Source organism: Pinus tabuliformis, chromosome 4_2 (assembly GCF_031772625.1).
Source record: "Pinus tabuliformis cultivar Carrire ecotype Pingquan chromosome 4_2, CPIR1, whole genome shotgun sequence".
NCBI lineage: Eukaryota > Viridiplantae > Streptophyta > Pinopsida > Pinales > Pinaceae > Pinus > Pinus tabuliformis.
Window position 1 is genome coordinate 596,882,923 of NC_142304.1, and position 14,365 is coordinate 596,897,287.

At 39.7% G+C, this 14,365-nt stretch overlaps 1 protein-coding gene across 3 annotated transcripts in view; it reads left to right on the forward strand.

Moving 5' to 3' along the window:
- Positions 1-427: 427 nt before the first annotated feature.
- LOC149170709 (uncharacterized) overlaps positions 428-14,365 on the forward strand; it is a 31,436-nt gene continuing 17,498 nt past the window's right edge. For 2 of the 3 annotated variants that reach the window (XM_089427336.1, XM_089427338.1), the window contains exon 1: positions 428-1,022. In XM_089427336.1, coding sequence (XP_089283462.1) covers positions 527-1,012 — 486 coding nt within the window. In that variant the 5' untranslated portion in view covers positions 428-526 and the 3' untranslated portion in view covers positions 1,013-1,022. Of the gene's footprint in view, positions 1,023-1,423; positions 1,884-14,365 lie in introns of those variants that run through there. The other variant, XM_089427337.1, reaches the window with a different exon arrangement.

The following is a 14,365-nucleotide window of genomic DNA, read 5'->3' on the forward strand; positions in this document are numbered from 1 at the left end:
TTAGAAGAAGTCGTACATTGATGTGTGGTTTAACAATAAGTCTACTTGGGCGAAGCTCAAGAGACTGCAGTTCAAATCTCATTGAGTACATTGATCTGCTGTGGTGGCGGCTCAAGGAGCAGATTCCCCACCCCACCTTGGCTGCACATGAGTCTCGCTCTTGCTAAAATCATAGGATCTTAGTATATCGGACTTGCAGGTAGTTGAATGTACTCCTAGCGTTATAGTGGCAGCGACGAGAATTGATCTTAGGTCTCCCATAGATTAGCCCTGACAATGACCTATTCACCTTGTGTTAAAAAAAAAAAAAATTATTAATAGAAGCCATAAACCATATAGTGTATGAATGGTGAGTATGGTGTGTCCTCTTTAGGACACCATTCCTTAAAGTCCGTCAACTAACGGAAATGAAATCAACAGCAGCCCTATTTCACCGTCCTCTGACGTTTACTTGCATTCATTTTTTAATTCCAAAGCCCGCTCTGCAAGCAGCTGAGCTTAGAACTGTCTTTCATGGTGATTACGAATGGCCGTCCTACATCGATTTCTCAGGAACTCAACCTCAAAATCTCTAAAAGTCTCTTCTTACTACATTATTAAACCCTTTTCTTCTCTCCATGCACACGGGCAAAGGCCGGCCGACTCGCAGCCCTTGTTTACTCCCTGGCTGGCGCAATCGTTAAACCCTCAGCATCACGGCATTCTCGATCTGCTCAAGAAATCTGAGAGGCCCCCGCATTTTGTTCCCGGGGCCGAAATTTCTCGAAATCGTGGCGCACCCGAAAGTTTTCGGCAGCTTCTAGAAGAATGCGGCATTCGATCGCATTTAGAAGAAAAGCCGACGAATCGAGAACGTTTCGACCCGGAGATTCTCGAAGATTCTCGATCAAATGACGAGGAGGAGAGGCTGAAGGTCTGGGCGGACAGCGTGAAGAAGAAACGGAGAAAGAAAATGAACAAGCACAAGTACAAGAAGCTGCGGAAGCGTCTGCGGAGAAAGAAAAAGAAATAGAATTTTGAAGGTACTTCGTTCTGCAGTGCAAATTTTACACGATTGGAGGAGATTAGTCGGGGACAGATTTCTCCCCATTGCTCTGTCATTATTATGAATTTCTTTTCTCGTTTATTTTTGTCCCCGCCTAAAAAGCTGGATTTTAGAAATCTTCATTTTAAACAAGCAGCGGCAAATAAAAGATCGTGTTTCAGTTTGTTAACTTTATCAGAGAACAATGTGCTTTTTTGGCATTTTGCAAAAACTTATTCTAGAAAAGCAAGAAAATATGAACAGGCATTAAAATAAATTGAATTTTAGGGCCTGTTCACAGCAGTGGTAATTAGGGTTTCTGTGAGTATGGAAGTTTTCCTCAACGCAAAAAAACGTGATGCTAACTGGTGTAGTTCATGTGGACTTGCTGGCTTACAGTTATCAAATATATTGGTGTGTAGTCGATTGCTCTCACATCATGACACCATTGAACTCCCCGTTGCCTCTGGATTAATATCCACTGGGCCACTTCAGATTACAAATTAGTTATTAAAATTTTACAAGAAAGAGTTCATCTTTTAAATGAATCATGTTCTCTCTATGCCTGGTCGTGGTGCACGATGTCAGTGAAGCTGATCGAGTTTGTTCTTGACAGAAACCTTACAGCCTTTTTCCACGCAGAGTTTAACTAGTACAAAGTTAGAACTCGAGCAGCCTTGCATAATATTTTATAAATATCATGTTTACTTTATTGCATGTCCAAAATAAACTGCATCACCTCATCTTTTTATACGGAAGCATGGACAAAGTGTATAGCAAAGCCATTTCAAGTCCTTAATCCCATTTTACAGAGTGGTTGTTGTTGAGATACCTTTAATAAAAGTTGTCAGATTTAGTATTCTTAGTTCACTCTAATCTCAAAAGAAAATTGACATATTGCTATTCCAAATGATTGAAATTTGATTGGAAGCTTATCTTATGTTATATGCTAACCTGAAATGGCCTTGAGCTCAATTTGGTTTTTGCTAACCATAGCAGAAAATATTAATATACTACAGTTTCAAATGGATGAAATCTGATTAAGAGTTTATGTTAAATGGGCTACCCGTGTGAAGCAGCTCTTAATCTGCTTCGCCAAAGTGGCCCTTAGGTTGTCTTTCTTAAAGGTAAAGAATGATATTTGTCTTGTTTGTTGCAAAGATGTTGAGATTTTTGATGTAAATTTTATTGTGGGCAAGGGATTTACTTGCCTCTTCTTATTTAAGAAAGTTTGGGATTATGGGCTTCAGAATTACAATGCATTCAAAATGCAACTTAGATCCATTATAGAATTTATATGAACCTGTTGGACTTAATCTGATCATAAATTTAGCTTTTATTTTATTATGTGGTACCAAAATGATACTATAGCATCACAAAAGCTCATATTTAAAAACTATCAATGTGTGATATCCCTCTTAAGAAATTACACTTGGGGTGAGATTTTGGGTTAGGGTTTCCAGTAAGGACATGTATTTTATAACAGTAATTGGAGTACTTTTTCAATCTATAAAACAGTGATGATCATTGAATGCGCAAACAATTGATTTTACCAACAGCACTATAAGTAGGGCCAATTCAACAAGTAATTATAAGATTTGCAAATTCCACAGTTTTCCAACAACACAGATATAGTTTCCAAACTTACAAACTGTAGCTATCACACCAGCTAACCTACACTGTTATTCAGCCCCTGACTTCTCCCTTGGATCCTCACTGTTAGTCAACTGCAGCCCCAGATTCCTGAGTGGATCCCCCCTGGGCTACTTGATGCCTTGAATGAACTTGCTGTAGTTTTGTATCCAGTTACAGGCAGCCCACTAACCCTGTGCCACAGATAGCCAAACACTGTTCTTGTTTCGGTCCTTGCTGCCTAGACTCCAACCCTTGCATGCCCCAAAAAGATGATCCACTGCTTCGGGAGGGCTATTTCCAATCCTTGCTGGCCTCACCTCAGTAAGGTAACCCGCTGCCTCAGTAGGACTATTTCCAGCCCTCACTGAGCTTAGAAAGCTGGTTCGCTGTCCCAGGAGGATTAGTCCAGCCCTCGCTGCCTCAGCCACTAAGTTCCCAGCCTTCGCCTGCCTTAGAAAATGACCCTCTGCCTAAGAATGATCAGTCCAATGCTCCCTGCCTCAGAAATGAAGATTCCAGCCTTGGTGTTACCTCAGAAAGATGATCCTCCAATCAGAATTCAGCCCTGTAACGAGAAAGGTAGAAGGATTGGCTAGGGTGGGATCTTTCACCAATGAAACCAATAAACAAAAAGGGCCTTAAAACCCTCCAAGAGCCTCAGCCTAAAATCAGAAAGAACAACAATCCATGATGATCATAATGAATCTCCTCTCTCGATATTATATTCTCTCTGGGGTTTTTCCCTCCTAATTTCAATTTTGAGTGGCTAACAAGTTTCCCTCCATTTGCCCCGAAGTAACTATCATTATGTAATTTTACCCAAGTAACATTAAATAATAGTTCGTCCTTCCATTTGCCCCAAATTAACTATCATTGTCTAGTGTTACCTAATTAACATTAAATAATGGTTTCCCCCTTTTCAAATGACTACAACCTATGGGGTTAAATAGGCTACTACATCCTCCCTTGGGCAATTTAACTTGAAGAGGACATTACATAATGCATGTGTGTTATGAGCACAATACCAATGATGGAATGGAATTCACACATGTGTATATGTAAAGAGACAAATATGCAAGTACAAGAGAGAATTCCGTGCACTGTATGCATGTTGTAACTTGTACCCTTGTTTGTATCTCCTATGTATGAGAATACAAAATTGTGAAAGAGTGATTAAGTTTGACAAAGTCTATAATAAAATATAATAATTTTAGACTAAATCACCCAAAAGTATAAAGCGTATTACAACACGAACTAGGTAAACTGCAATTGTAATACATGTTTACACATGTTCCCCAGATTAAGTTTTGTCAATTCCTCTTTGCTTCAAGGAATTCATCTTCAATTGCTACTAAAGATGTGGAAATTGTTGCTCAAGCCTCAAACATCGAGGCATCCACTTGGAATTTGTGGGTAAACTGCCCTTGTGACCCACGATGGTGATGCAATGCTATCTTGTGGATACGATGCAGAAGTCAAGAATGTTATCTTCAATATGGGGAGGTTGAAAATATGGATTTATGGTCTTTGGGTGTATGATTTGAAAATATTCCTCCATGTGAGGGAGCTCATACAACTTGATTTTGATGACATTTGCCATGTCATGGATGCTATGTTGAGGTGGTATATTCAATTTAAAGGCGTTGGAACCCATCTTGCGTGATGGTGTAAGGACCATACAAACTTGAGGTTAAGCTTGTGACGTTGCTGGCTTTTGAAGTGTTGTTTATTAATGTGGTGCCAAATGCTATCGCCAACCTAATAACATGTTTAAACCCATTGCCAGTGTTCGAATGCCTTGTACATGGGCTCAGTTTGTTGAAGGATGTCATGGTTGATACGGGCCTTGGCTAAGTTTTGCACAAAAGGAATAAACTTTGTCTCTCTCCCTTTGTTGATGAAGTGTGGATGGATTTGGGAAAGCAATTGGAATCTCGTAAGCATAAAGAGGCCAAAAATTAAAGACTGGCCTCAAATGGGGGTGTCTTGTAGGGATGTGAGCAAACTCTTTGTAATTACACAACAATATATTCAAGCATTGATCCTTTGTTTGTTTTGTTGGCGGTAGCTTAGAGAGCATGAATTGAAGTTTTGTTCACTACCTTGGTTTGGCCATTAGTTTGTTGATGAAAAGAAAAAGAGAACCTGAGTTGATATCCCAAAATATTCAAGTACCGATCCCATTGTTTTTGTTGGTAGTTGCCGTAGAGAGCATGAACCAAGGTTCTATTCACTACCTTGGTTTGGCCATTACTTTGTGGATGAAAAACTTTAGCGAGCTTGTGTTGATAGCCTAAAAAATTCCATAAGCATTTTCAAAAGTCTTTTAAAAGTTTGGTGTCACAATTGAAAATGCTGTCAATGGCAACCAAAGTAGATTCAAGCTTGTTGGAAGACAAGTTTTGTAGCTTCAAGGATGTCAATGGCTTTGTTGCATACTACCACAAATATGTATTGCTTTCTCTAAGTGGTGGATAAATCATTAATGGAAGTCATGGAGATGGATTCCCAACGTATGGGGTGGAGATGGATTACTTTTGGAGATTTGGCAAAGATTTGTACAATCTAAGCTTCCTATTAGCAAGCTTGCTTTGGTTGCGTTGGGAACATCTCTTAGTGTCATCTTCCATTCGTTTTTGCATGGAAGGCCAACAAAAGTAACTTTGCATATGCAACATAGTTTTATGCACACTAAAATGCCCTCCATAAGATGAAGAGTAGGCCTTAATAAGAAGAAGGTAGCCTTTGCAAGAGGGTTCATTGGGTAGATCATTCACTTTATTTAAGTGACCTTTGGTATATTTGATGACTAAATGAAATTGCCTAGGAAATGTATTTGTTCTTGAAACTTAGATTAGGGATTAAAAATTAAGGGGCTGATTATTAGTGTGTTACATGGTTTCCTTACCAAGGAAGTAGTGCGGTCATTGCTTGAGTGCTTGAACCAGTGCATAAAATTTATTGTTTTAAGTGTCGTTGAGCTTGGCTTGGGACAAGGTCTTTCAATGTTATGCCATTGGATGTTCTCCTTGTTCAAGAACAACATCTATGGCATATTTGGAAGCATCTGTCCTAGTCTCAAAAGGTCACTACAAATATAGAAGAGCAAGCCCTAGGGTATACTAGAGAGCATCTTGGAACTTCTAGATGCCAGTTTTGCTTCCCAAGTTTGAAGAGTCTTTTGATTGTTGTTGGATTCAATGGGTGAGCCAAATCGGTTCAACTTTGTTAGAGTCCACACCTATTCAGCCGAGCTCGTACTAGGTTGGTTCACTCTAGGGTAAGGCACCATTTTGGGGGAATAACAATTTTTTTATAACTTAAACTAAAGTTTCTATCAATCCTAAACCCTAAAAGCAAATTTCATTGATTATTTGAGTTCTTTTGGAGTAGAAAGGTAGAAAGGGAAATATAAACTTTCTACCCTTTTACTTACACTTTTTTATATTTTCATTAATTATTTCAGGATGTTTGAGAAGGGTTTCAACCTCATCGTACCTCATACAGTGACAATAGAATTTCACGTCCCATGCAAATTTAGTAAACTTAGCAGTTTCATAATTCCAAAATACTAAACTACACTGAACTGAAGACAAGTCCACTAAACTATCAAAAGATGCCAAATATCACCCCACTCCTCTACTACATGCTACGTGAAAAATATAGACTTGCTAAAAATAGACATGCCAAAAACAATAGTTCCAACTCAGAAACAAGAGTTTGAGAATGGGAAAGTAATTGCTTTAGTTACTAAACAAAAGACCTGATACAGATCTCATTATGGTGGATGATATTGATCCAACCTCAGAATGGGTAGAGGAGACTTACTTGGTAGAGTTTGACCTTGATATTGATGACTTGGGGGTGGATTTGTTTGAATTTGGATCCACAAATAAGAGTAGCACCAGTCATGGCAGACACTAACTCATGTTGAGGATCCCATTTCCAATAGTCGAATTGAGTTTGATGATTGATCACGTTGATCGGTGATATGTGGTAGGCTAGTAGCTTGGGGCGTGTTGGTTTTTGGATTTTAAAGGCTATTTAGAGCCTTGTTGATTAGGCATTTTGTTTAGATATGTATTGCATGTGGTGCCATTTTGATATATTCACATTTACATGGTATATACATGAGTAAACCTTACATATTTAGTCTCTAATGGTTTGGAATATTTTAAAACATTTTTTTCTGTTGAAATTTTAATATTTAATGTAGTTCTTTGAAAACTGAGTCGTCAAATTCAAACCATTCTGATTCTGAGTTGAGTCTGAGCGAACCCTTTGCTGATTCTAAGGCCAAGTCTGAGGTTTGAAATATTGATACAAGCACAATATTGGTTATGGGATAGAGCTTACACAAAAGTGAAGGAACAAAGAGACAAGTATGCAAGTGTAAGAAAGAATTGTTGGAGTTGTAGACATGCTGCACCAGTCATTTGTATCATCTATATATAGGATTTACTCTCATCAAGATGTGGTTTTCAAGAAGGAAAACTGTTGACAAAATATGGAAGATATTTTGCAATTGAATTTTTTATCAGGTGAAATCACATGGATCATTAATTTGCATTATTTTCTGCTGTTGTATTTAATAATGCCATTGTAATGATACTAATAATTATGCATTTATTATTTTCTCTCAACTGATTTCAGTCCCCTTCCAAGTGAAGCACTTTGATCTATGGTAATGTCATTGGGTCGGAGCTACAACTCATTTGTCAACAAAATCATGCTTTCAAGAGCTTCAGAATAATAATTCACCCAATATTTATTATCCCCCCCTGCCCCCACTATTTGCACATGGGGTCGATTCTGACTGCTACCACTATAACCTCTAGGTGCCTATGTATGCCCCTTCTGCAGATATGGATAAGTTGGGCAGAGTTGAACCTTGAATCTCTTGTTACATAACACTTCATGATCATGGCACTTGCCAAACAAGCTGCCCTGGGGGCTATAGCAGCTGGAATTGTTAGTAATCATTTACTTAAAACATTGGGTGAGAAGGAGCTGCAAGCAGCCCTTTTTGCCTGAATGCCATCTTACTCTTGCCATTCCTTTCTTACTGGTTAGACAAGTGTTTTGCATTGCTGAGAATACGTAAAGATATTGACAACTAAAATTCCATTGAAAGTACTGAGCCAGATTGAGGGTAAAAGAAGAATGTTAAAATAGGAAAGTATTGTGCATAGCTTGCTTGTGGACTCGTTTTTTCTCATTTATAGCAGCTTATTGCGGGGAAGCTTGTCCTGTAGCATTGGAAGTGGAAAGTTTTATATTTCTTAGGATTAGGGATATTTGAAAGAGTAGTAGATCAGTATCATAGTGTACAGTCATCCCAATTTCTGCATATTTAGGAAAAGGTAAAGTACATGGAAAGCTTACATCTTCAAAAGTGATGAGCTGAAAATGCACGATCAAACAAAGGAGTTCCCTCAATTGGCACTTCTGGACAGATAGTATTTGAATTCATTGTTTGTTGATTTTCTTCATCTTGATTACCCTCTTCTGTTGGCATTGTTTGCTCAAGGGACCAACTTTTTGCTTTTGGTTTGAGCCCTTTTTTCCTTGGTGGATGAGTTTGCACATGGGGCCAAGTATCGTGGAGATGTCCTATCTGTTGGCAGATTTGGCACCGAAATGCTGTATTCTCATAATTCAAGACATGAGTCCATCTAAACTTTTTTTCTTTGATAATTATTTTGTTGAACACACCCTTACTAAGGCCTATCTCAACATAGATGTGGCCTTATGTGCACAATCCCACCTTGGCCCTCTCAATATTTGTTTTTATGTAGTTGTGCATAGCATTCCCAATATCCTTACGGATTGATAAGTGCCAAAAATGCTATGTTTCCGGATCTGGCATAGGGAGGGTGAAGAATGGCGGTTCCACTGATCTGAACCGGATCCGGATTTGCTAAAATACGGCTTAAATATGGATGCCTGCAGATTTGACGTTTTAGGAAACGTCTCATTCACGGACGAAACGGATCCCGAGCTAGTTTGGCAAGTTGTTGGAACCGCCGAAATGGGTTGACTGTCGCTTTAGGTTTTTTATGTTTTAGGTTTTAACTTTTAGCTTTATAAACTTGTGGTCCCTCCCCTTTGTCGGCACTCACACTGAATATCCCCCTGCTTCACACAACAACTGTTAAATATTGAACTGGGCCCTTGCTTCACACAACAACGTAGTGTTTGGAGGTTGGAACTGTGAGCACAACGACAAGAAGTTGGAACAACAAGATTGCACAACGACAGAGCTGTTAAGGAAGTTGTTGCCGGTCGGGACAAAGCCGTCAGTTAGCCGTCGCTGCCAAGTGTGCATTGTGAGAGGAATGCTCAGTTGAAGCCTTTGTTGCCGCTCAATTGACAAAGGTTAAATACTAATTTAAAATACACAACAAATGTTAAATACTATTTTTTTTGTTTTTCGTTGCTAACGTCCGATAATCAATTTTTTTTTTGTTTTGTTTTTCGTTGCCAAGTCTCGATAGTCGTTTTCTCCATAGTGTCGTTTTTAAAAGTCGTTTTCTCCATAGTGCGATTTTTAAAAATAAGTCATAAAATATTATATTATTTATTATTGTTCCATTACTCTCCATTAGGCATTTATAATTTTATTGTTCTCTCTTATATATATATATCTTTATATATATTATAATATATATTTTATCGTTTTCTCTTATAATATATATTATATATCTTTGTAAAGTTATATCTCATATTTGTCATCTCTAGCATGTATATGTTATATAATTATAAAGCGTTCGTTATTTAATTCCCCTTTCCAATTTTTGTTAAAATTGGCAACTAGGGCCAAACTCCATGTGGATCACCTTATTTATGGCTTCTGATATTTTTCCTAGATACCTCTTATCAAGAGGTGTAGGATTGATCTAAGGATCATCCGATTCCGATAAGTATTTATGGGGATATGAATTTATTTTGATTATGGACAAATTGTCAAGGTCGGCCAGCAAACTTATGTAGGCTCAGAAGCCCAACAGTCATGTCTATTCAACCTCAATGTTTGCATATAAATACAAGGAGCATTCTCCTCATTTGGACAATTCAATTCACTCATCTTCTCTCTCCTGCGCATAAAAGGAGCCTCTCTCTCTCTCACATGTGTGGATGAAAAGGAAGACATCCTAGGGCAAAGAAGACGCAGAAAGAACGACTCTAGGGCAACAGGTCATCTCTTTGACCAACGTTGACCAAGCCTTGACCTTCCAGAAGTGCGCATTGGGTGTGGTTGCCTCACCTAGGTAGGCCGCAATTTTTGGCACGAAAATCGAGGCCATTTGACCTCTAGTTTGACTAGTATTGACTGCCCTAGTTTAGGGCTGTAGTTGACTTCAGAAATTTGCAAATTGATTGAACTTTTGGGGCTGTTCAAGGGCTGTTTCTTCAGGCTGTTCGAGGACAAGTTGATTGGAAATTGACCAAGTATTTTAGAGGTCAATTTTAGCCAGTTTGACCAAGTTTGACTTTGCTAATCTAGGGTTTGCTGCTGCTGATATAAAATTACAGAATATAGATTTTGTACTATTTCTCTCTGCTGAACTATTGAAGATAAAAGAAGATTTGATCAAAGGGTTTCCCTGCATTGGGGTTTGTCCCTGGCTAGCTGCCACATCTTGTGTCTCTTGTCTTGGCTTGTTTTTTGTTGATCATTTAATGTTCTATCTGCACTTTACTTAATGAATATGTGATTGCTAATCTGTGGCTAATAAGAAGAAAAATAAGTAAACTGCTCTACATGGTATCGGAGTTGAGGTGAAGACAAAGTCCAAGCAAAAGCAAGAACAAAAGCAATCACCGAAGAGAAGGTTGGCAAGGCTATCTTAAAAAGAAATAAAGGGTTCCTCAACACACTTCCCTGCTGAAGACAAACTCTGTGAGAAGTCTGACTATCACGGATGGAAGATGTCTCTCGATCTAACATTAGAAGAGCAGGAAGTGTTGGACCATGTGAGAGTCGGGATTGTTGAGTCTCCATCAAATGCATCTGCTGTTGTTAGGAACAAATGGACCAAGGGAGAAGTCAAAGCAAGGAAGATCATCGGGGACTCTATCGACAAGTGCTTGGTGGCCTATGTTTTCGAGCTGAACACCCCCAAGGAAATCTATGATAGACTGGTGAGTTTATTTAAAGTTAATGATGCAAATCAAGTCTTGTTTCTTAGAAATAAGCTGAAGGAAATTAAGAAGGGCAAAGATGAGAGTATGCAAGCATATTCCTTAAGGAGCACCGAGATCAAGAACGATGTCTTACCTATTGGGGAAGTAATTCCTGATAGGGAAATGACACTCACAACTCTTGGAGGATTGCCATCTGAATGGTATATATTCAGGACTACTCTTCTCAACAATAACGTAATTCTTGGATTTGAGGAATTAATGGCCAGATGCATTCAAGAAGAAACGAGGATGGAAGAGCAAGATATGCCCATACTTAAAGGTCATATCTCTGCCTTTTCTTCTCATACTAAAAGAACAAACAATTCCATGGCTAAATTCAAAGGAAAGGCTGGACCAAAGGGTGGAAGAAAAGGATGATGTTACAATTGCAATAAAACGGGTCATTATGCAAGTCCCCTGATAAAAGGGACTCACACCGCGACGATGATCAAAATCCCTCTCAAGGCAATCAAAGGAATGGCAGACGTAAAAGAAGTGCCGGAAATCAAGGAAGAGGACAACCATTCAAGAAGGCAAGAAATTCCAGGTATGAATCTAACACTGTTAACAATAAGCAAGATTAATATTATCTACCAGCAGCTCTATCTACTACTGCTCCCCCAGACTTGCTGGGAAATTGGCTTATTGATAGTGGTGCCTCAAGGCACTTCACTGGTTACAAAGAAGCTCTCTATAATCTGATAGAGAAGGAAACCAACCTGGAAATTGTTCTTAGAGATAATTCAAAATATCCCATGAAAGGCGTAGGAAATGTCACTCTTCAATTGAATCAAGGTAATACCATCCACTTACAAGATGTATTATATGTACTTGATCTCAAAAAGAACCTAGTGTCGATTTCGGCAATGGAAGACAAAGGCTACAAGGTGGCCTTCAGCGATGGCAAGGTACGTGTATGGAAAAAGAACTTTAAAGATGCTTTTACTCTTGGGTTTCGAGTTGATTCATGATATCAGGTCGGTGGAAGTCCGCTGGGTGTCATGACTTATGACACATCTCTTCAGTCCGAACTATGGCATTGGAGGTTTGCTCATCTTCATTATAAAGCTCTACCCGATGTAAGAAAAATGGTGACCGGGATGCCCGAGTTCAGATTAGAGCAAGAAGGTGTATGCCCAGGATGTGCCGAAGGAAAGCTAAAAATGGTCCATTCCCCTCAAGCCAAAGCAAGACCTCCAATATACTGCAGTTGGTTCACTCAAACATATCCAGTATGATGCTTGTGAACTCCTTGGGAGGATATTTATATTACCTCACTTTTACAGATGATTATTCTTGCAAGAGTTGGATATACTTCTTGAAAAAGAAGGATGAAGTGTTCTCCTAGTTTCGGCACTTCAAAGCCTTGATCGAGAATCAAACCGAAAAGAAGATCAAGACCTTAAGGACTGATAATGGGACTAAATATGAATCCAATGAGTTTCATGACTTTTGTAAAGAGGTTGGCATTAAGAGGGAGACTACTACACCATATACTCCTGCGCAGAATATTGTGGCGGAAAGGAAAGAATCGTACAATTGTGGAAGCTGTTCGTGCTATGCTCCATGATCAAAGACTTCCAAAGTTTCTATGGGCCGAAGTTGCAAATACCACCGTATATGTGCAAAACTGATGCCCTCATCAAGCATTGGGTTCCAAGACTCCCGAAGAAATGTTCACCGGTAAAAAACCTGACGTATCTCATTTTAGAATTTTTGGAAGCCCTGTATATTTTCATGTGTCGAAAGAGAAAACGAATAAATTGGGTGCATCTGGAAAGAAAGGAATCTTCGTGGACTATAGAGAAAATACTAAGGGCTATAAAATCTATGTAGCTGGTCAAAGGGAAGTCGAGATTAGTCATGATGTCACCTTTGACGAAGATATGGCTCTTAGCAAAGTAGATAATCTTCTTACTTTAAGGGGATCTAAAGAAGCTGACACCAGGGAATTGAAGGAAAAGGAAGATGAGACGATGCCCGATGTGGAAGAACCTATGGATCTTATTGATCCTCCTCCACAAGAGCCTTCCTCTTCTAGGAAGAGGCCTTCATGGCTTAGGGGGACACTTGATGATGCTGAAGGACACATTGCACCCAGAGGAACCTTCCGTGAAAGTAAGAAGCCGAACAGGTATCAGGGATACCTGACCATCATGAGCACGATCATCCAAAATGAGCCTTCGTCATTCACAGATGCTGTCAAGCATCAAGTATGGAAGGATGCTATGACCGAGGAATATGAGTCCATTATGAAAAACGATGTTTGGGATGTGGTCCCCAGACCCCAAGACAAAGCAGTTGTCACTTCAAAATGGCTTTACAAGATAAAGCATGTAGTTGATGGAAGTGCGGAAAAGTATAAGGCTCGTTTTGTCGCTCGTGGCTTCTCCCAGAAGGAAGGTATAGACTATGACGAGATATTTGCACTTGTTGCCCGATATACCACCATCTGCGCGATTATAGCCCTTGCTGTTTCGTAAGGATGGAACCTACATCAGATGGATGTCAAGACCGCATTCTTATGGTTCGATCAAAGAGGAGGTCTATGTGGATCAACTCGGAGGATTTGAGATTTATGATTGAGAATCTGATGTGTGCAGGTTGAAGAAGGCCCTCTATGGGCTAAAGCAAGCACCCCGAGCATGGTATGAGAGGATTGATAGCTACTTGATGAAGCTGGGATTCACTAAGATTGAAGCTGACCCTAACCTTTACTTTAAGGTTATAGATGACAAGCCTCTCATACTGGTGCTATATGTTGACGACCTCTTTCTAATAGGTGCAGACCCTGTCATTCACGAATGTAAGAGGGAGCTGGCTTCTGAGTTCGAGATGAAAGACCTAGGACTTATGCACTATTTCCTAGGACTGGAAGTCTGACAGAAACCAGGGGAGATTTTCCTATCTTAAGGAAAATATGTGGTGAAGATATTGGAAAGATTCGGCATGGTGGACTGCAAGCTCGTAACTACCCTGATGGAGCTTGACTTCAAGAAGTTAAGCGGTAGTGTCGTCAGACCTGTTTTATGAAATGCTACCGAGTATCGTCAACTCGTCGGAGCATTAATGTTCTTGGTGAACTACCGTTCGGATATATGCTTTGCAATCAACACATTGAGTCAACATATGGTTGAGCCTCACCACTCACATTGGATTGGTGCCAAGAATCTGTTGAGATATCTTCGTGGCACAATCACTCATGGGTTGAGATACACTGCCGGAGATGTGAGACTACTTGGGTATACTGATGCTGATTGGGCAGGCAGTGTGGTGGACCGAAAGAGCACTTCCGGGTGCTGTTTCTCTTTGGGATTTGCCTCGATATCTTGGATGAGCAGGAAGCAGAAGTCGGTGGCTTTGAGCACCGCCGAGGTAGAATACATTGCTGCTAGCATGGCCTCCTGTGAGGCAGTCTGGTTGCAAAAGCTCTTCAGTGAGCTGTTCGGATTTACATTGGATACCACTGTGATTCTGTGTAACAACCATAGCGAGATCCGTTTATCAGAGAATCCCATA